The following is a 6,000-nucleotide window of genomic DNA, read 5'->3' on the forward strand; positions in this document are numbered from 1 at the left end:
CACACTAGAGGGAGTAAGAGCGCTATAAACGCCTGCTTCGACGTGCCGCTACTACACATCCCAAGAGGCTTTGCTTCCGTCTGACCAATTAGAATGCGCATACAAGGCGTGGCCTCTAGTTATTATCGTCAGCACGGAGAGAACTACATTTCCCGCTCTGCCTTGCGCTATCACAGCTAATTAGATTGAAGAGGCGGGAATAGTATGGGCGCGTCACCCGTCTCCGGGGTGACACCGGCCTTTGGCGCCCCGCCTCTCCTTCGCTATTGGCGAGTAGGTGGAAGGAAAGCTGACGTCATTGGCAGAGTCCCCCGTACCGGTACCCTATTGGTTAGAGCGGTCCCCGCGGGCCGGCGGTGGCTCCTGTTCCCAGGGAGGAAAGTGTGAAGATGGCGAAGACGTACGACTACCTGTTCAAACTGCTGCTAATCGGGGACAGCGGGGTTGGGAAGACGTGCCTACTCTTCAGATTCAGTGAGGACGCCTTCAACACCACCTTTATCTCCACCATCGGTGAGTACCATGGCCACACCCACCGCTCACTTCCTCCCGCTGTCTCCATCAATGTGCCCTGGCAGTCCCTGTAGCCGGTGTGTTTCTGCTTAGGTGATGCCCATGCCCCTATGGGGAATCCCGCATTCCCCCTACACCCTGGAGCTCTGCTGCACTCCCATATTCCAGCTGGTTGGTCCTTCTGCCCAGCGAGCCCCATCTGCTGCATTTCTCCTGCTGCTTCACATACACGCAGGAGGCTCCATAGAGCCCATAGCAACCAAATCAAAGTGCATGCACAGCCCGGTGTGTTGTCTTGTATAGACTAGGGAAGGGTGAAACACCCATCAGATTAGGCTATGCTTACTGTGTCCCCGCCAGAGAGATTTCACTTCCTGTCCTGGAGATGCAACAGGAAGTAAGAGTCCAGGGGGATTCCTTTCTTGGTTGTTGCCATTGACCTAATTCGATTTACCCTCATCTTGTATTCTGGTCAGGTATATAACATTTTAGATGTGCCATCGCTGTATAGTCTGATGACAAGTTGGGTACATCAACTCAACGGGGACACTCCCAGCAATAAAAACTTCACAGGGGTTGTAACCATCCATCTATCCAAAACTAAAGAAAAAACAGTTTGGGGTGTACATACACTTTAATACCTGTCAGCTTCCATCAGATGATTCTTGGTGACCATTCAGATATTAGTGTACCTGGCTCTGACATTCTGGAGGGACCATTCGCTGTTTTGGTTGGGGCTCATGTACACACGGGGGGGAGGGTTGGCTCAGAATTCAGCAGTATTGTACGTTATGCGTCCACACACACAGCTGCGTTGTTCTGCTGGGTAACATCAAAGCGGAGAATTCTGTTCTTTCTGGGTGATTTCCATGTTCATATGCTGAAGCAGTTTGTGGAGCATCACATGCGTCATCTTTGTGGTGGTGAGGACCTGTCCTGCATGGATATCTGTATTTGATGTCACCTTGTATATATGACTCGTGTGAGTCATGTGATGGCCTGTTTATGTGTGTGCTCATTGCCGGAGGTTTGATAGAATATGTGGAAATGAAATCCTGACCACCGGTCACGGGTGACATATTTCTTCTTTTTGTAGTGCGCATTTCTGCTGATGTCAGCCGTGGTCAACTTTCTTATTCTAGAGCTCCTCAAGTGTGGCCCCTGACATCACCGAAGGGCCGCGCATAATCCCTAAATGTAATGATGTAGAAAGCTGTGAGGGACTGCAGACTTGCAGCAGGAAATAATCAGAGACTGCGGGAGAGGCGGTCAGAGGCGGCCAGCGTGCTGCAGGAGAGGCGGCGGGCATGCTGCAGGAGAGGCGGTCAGAGGCGGCCGGCATGGTGCAGAGAGGTGGTTAGAGACTATTATGATGCTTTAAGAGTTGTTGGACACTGGAGACACATTGAGGGGAATTTATCAAAACTGGAGCAGTTGCCCATAGTAACCAATCGGCATCCACCTTTCATTTCCAAAGCTTAACTGAACAAACTGAAGAGAGAAGCTGATTGGTTAGAATGGGCGTCTGCTCCAAATTGATCAATTCCCCCCAAAATAGAGATTACAGCCCCGTTCATGCTTCCAGTGTTGTGCCCCTTCCACATGTGAGATGTGTCTCGGGAAGATCCATGATATAAAACATGTAGTAGACAGAGCTGGGGAGGAGTGAACAATGGACGATAGTGTGACAGCAAAGGAAACCCAACATGTAACTACAACCCAGTGCTAAAGATTGTTTTCCTTCGATGATCTGGGGTAAGACCAGATTACCGTCTTCAGGGCCCCAAGGGCCACACAGTATATGCAAGGCAAGCTGGGCACCAAGGGCTTATGTATTTCTATACTTTGTAGTGTGTTGAAAGGTAGGAAAGTTGAGTATTCTTGGTGCCGCATTGCGACAGTTAATAAAGTGTATAGCTGGAAGTTTGTGATTTCGGTTGAGTAGAGTGATCTGTGCGCCCATTGCGGTGATTCATCAGAGAGGAAAGTGGTGGAAAGCCCAGACAGATCCATGACGGTGACACGCTGCCTTCTTTCATGATTACAACATGGACTGTTTGTGACGGTATCCTAGAAGACGTGCAGGGCTAGAGGGAGTCACTTGGACCTTCCATTGGCACATTGTGTACCTCCTTCTAAGCAGCTTTGTCCACATCCACCATCTGGATTCCACGTCCATCCAGAAGGTTCAGATCCTTCCCATAAAGAGCAATTGAAGCCAAAACTTTATTAGTTTGGATAAGGTAGAGAGGGGTTAGAGCCCCTGTCAGGTTGTCATTGCCGTTAGGGAGATTCACCCTCTATATTTGTCCTGATGACTTTTATCACTGAAAGTGAAAGAAAATCCCAATGTTTTGGTTGTCACCAGAACAGGAATAGATGGGAAATCTTCCAATGGGGACACTAGTCCTGCTGGCCATGAGGGATTTCATCTCGCTTCCTGTTGTGGCTGTAAGACAGGAAGTGAAGGGAAATCTCCGCATTTAGACACAGAGGGGATTATAACCCTCACCATACTCTCTCTATCCAAAACAAAAAAAAAAGTTTTTGCCTTCCAGTTTTATTTGAACTTGTATCCAGCCGCTTGGCTTCACTGGTATCCTGTGGAGCAGGTTTTACCCTCCCTTCCAATGTCATCTGTAACCCAGCCACCCTTTTACCTTTGAACGTGAACCGTCCTGTGACCATCTTATCAGGCCAGCGCTTTCTCTATCATCAAGCACACCCTCTGAACGCTGCGTGTACTGTGCTAGTTATCATCCACCTTCGCTCTCCTCAGGAACCACTTGTATCCCATACAATGGACTTTATATGACGATCAGTAGAGTTTGTTTACAGCAGGGGTGGGCAAACTCTGGCCCTCTAGCTGTGGTGAAACTACAAATCCCATCATGCATATCTGGGAGTCATGTCTGTGGCTGTGAGAATCTTGCAATGCCTCATGGGATTTGTAGTTCCACAACAGCTGGAGTTTGCCCACCCCTGGTTTATAGTAACCAATCTGATGGTTCATTTCCTGCTCTAAGCTGCTTTTACTTTGACCGGAGGAGGTCTTTCCCATCTCAGTCTGACACTTGCTGCACTCATGTAGCACCAACAGTAGGAAGCCCATGAAAAGCCAGTGAGAACGTACACATCTATGCAGATCACGTCTTTGGGGGGGATTGGGCCTACTGAACGTGCTCTTCCTTGTTGTACTGGGGGGGGGGGGTTTTGTTGCTTTGTGTCCTCACTGGGGGGACTTTCACTTCCTGACCTGAAAGGTCCGCCATTGTGGCACATCCTTTATGTTTCTGTTATTCAGGAGTGTCTAGTTCAGGGGTGGGCATCTCCAGCTGTGATTTAACTACAAATCTCAACACGCCACTGGTAGTCATGCCTGTAACTCAGGGCTGGACAAATTCCAGGAGCCAAGTAGCCAATGCTCCTTTAAAAAATCACAGCTGGCGCCTAACTTTTAAGGTTTCCTTTGGTTGTTGTCAATGCAGTGGGCTCTTAAACACACATCCTGCTGGCCCATGGATTCAACAGACTCGTTCCTGAATCCCATATTAATTTGGCCACACCTGCTGTAACTGTCAGTCTTGCAATGCCTCATGGGACTTGTAGTTCCACAACAGCTGGAGGGCTGGCGTCTTGAAATGCCTCATGGGACTTGTAGTTCCACGACAGCTGGCGGGCCAGAGTCTTGCAATGCCTCATGGGACTTGTAGTTCCACGACAGCTGGCGGGCCAGAGTCTTGTAATGCCTCATGAGACTTGTAGAGCCACAATAGCTGGCGGGCCGGAGTCTTGCAATGCCTCATGAGACTTGTAGTGCCACAATAGCTGGCGGGCCGGAGTCTTGCAATGCCTCATGAGACTTGTAGTGCCACAATAGCTGGCGGGCCGGAGTCTTGCAATGCCTCATGAGACTTGTAGTGCCACAATAGCTGGAGGGCCGTAGTTGCTCACCTGGTCTCGGAGCAGCACTGTTCTAATAGTACTGTATAGTGGTATGGCTAAAATAATACAATGGGCTCTGTTATTCCGTCATGTACTCCTTGGGACAGGCCTTTAATCCTGATGATAACCCTGCATGTACTAAGCAGTATATACTATTAGTAGACGTGTAAAATGGTGGCAGGTTTTCTTTGAATCCCTGGGATGTAATGACATGACTAAACAGTCTATTTTAGTGAAGTGCTTTCAGTTTCTATTTCTTGTGGTACTCTTCTCGGTTCCATCCCCCCAGATGTAATGTCATGTATATCGCTGCCATTTCCTGTGCAGACAATATGGCTACATTCATTCCGGGGACAATCATCTCCCCTGAACCGCAGGTAATCCTTCCGGTGGCTGTCATCTGTATGGGCACACCTGGAATTCCCCAGTGACAGCGTGATGGACGCCTGAGCATGGACATGAGATGCTCTATTGATTTGTCAGTCTTGCAGTGCCTCGTGGGACTTGTAGTTCCACAATGGCTGGCCTGCTGAGCTTGCCTACCCTTGTTCTAGTGTGAATGCATTATGACATTGTAGCCCTTTTTTTCTGAAAAGTTTTTAATAGTGTCTTGTTTGTTGACCAGTGCAGCCCGCAAAGGGGGGTAACCCACAGCAACCAGTCCGCAAAGAGTGGTAACCCACAGCAACCAGTTTGCATTTAGTTACTCAGAGCCAGACAAAAACAATATTTTTCCATTTGTGATGTGACCAACATGGAGCCTCTATTAAGGGGTATCAAACAGTCCACTATGGGAGATGGTGCTTTTATGTGTTTAGTAATGGAAACCAGTATCAGTAAACTGGTTTCCAGTTGGCAACTATTCTCATCGATTAGTTGGTTGGGGAGGGGGAGAGAGAATTTTTTTATACAACCAATTAGTTGAAAAAATAATCGGGTAACCGATTATGAAAATCGTTGGCTGCAGCCCTACTGATGTGTGCGCGGGAGAGGGGCAAATGCTGCATTCAGGACCTCTTCTGGTGCCTGCATTCAACTCTTGCTTCCAGTATTTCAGACTTCAAGTTCACCTTTCTGTTAAGAATCCTATATTGGTTCCCCCAGCACTCCTCCTAAGTATGCCTTCAGATGCAGTATGGCTCTCCCATGCATCTTAATGGGAGGTTAATGGCCTAGGGTAAAAAAAAACCTGTTATATTCACCTGAACCTCCAAGCCGGCCCACTGTGGCAGAACTCCCAATCCTGCCTGTCTCCTCCTTCTCTGCAGCAGTTGTATATCCCTTGGCGTCTTCACGTTAAATACAGTGTGTATAGAACGTAATGACTGGGGGACCTCAGGGGGAGAGATGCTCCAGGGACCGGTCTAAGAGCAAGCCGGCTTGGAGGATTGGGTGAGTAATTTTTGAACCTAGACAAAAAGTCACACAACCCTTGCAGTGCGGGGGTAGCCCCACTGTCGGGGTTAAGTGAATTCTTCCCCCGAGTTCTGCTTGAACACTGCAGTCTAGGTACCCAATGCAAAACTCTTCCATATAGTTACC

At 48.5% G+C, this 6,000-nt stretch overlaps 1 protein-coding gene across 1 annotated transcript in view; it reads left to right on the forward strand.

The window, feature by feature from the left end:
• Nucleotides 1–211: 211 nt before the first annotated feature.
• Nucleotides 212–6,000, forward strand: part of RAB8B (RAB8B, member RAS oncogene family) — a 27,054-nt gene continuing 21,265 nt past the window's right edge. The window contains exon 1 of the mRNA XM_018552814.1: nucleotides 212–513. Within this exon, the coding sequence (XP_018408316.1) occupies nucleotides 390–513 (124 nt within the window). The 5' untranslated portion in view covers nucleotides 212–389. The remainder of the gene's footprint in view (nucleotides 514–6,000) is intronic.

The sequence above is a fragment of the Nanorana parkeri genome, unplaced genomic scaffold (assembly GCF_000935625.1).
Source record: "Nanorana parkeri isolate BGI_ZX_2015 unplaced genomic scaffold, ASM93562v1 scaffold97, whole genome shotgun sequence".
In the NCBI taxonomy this organism is placed as follows: domain Eukaryota; kingdom Metazoa; phylum Chordata; class Amphibia; order Anura; family Dicroglossidae; genus Nanorana; species Nanorana parkeri.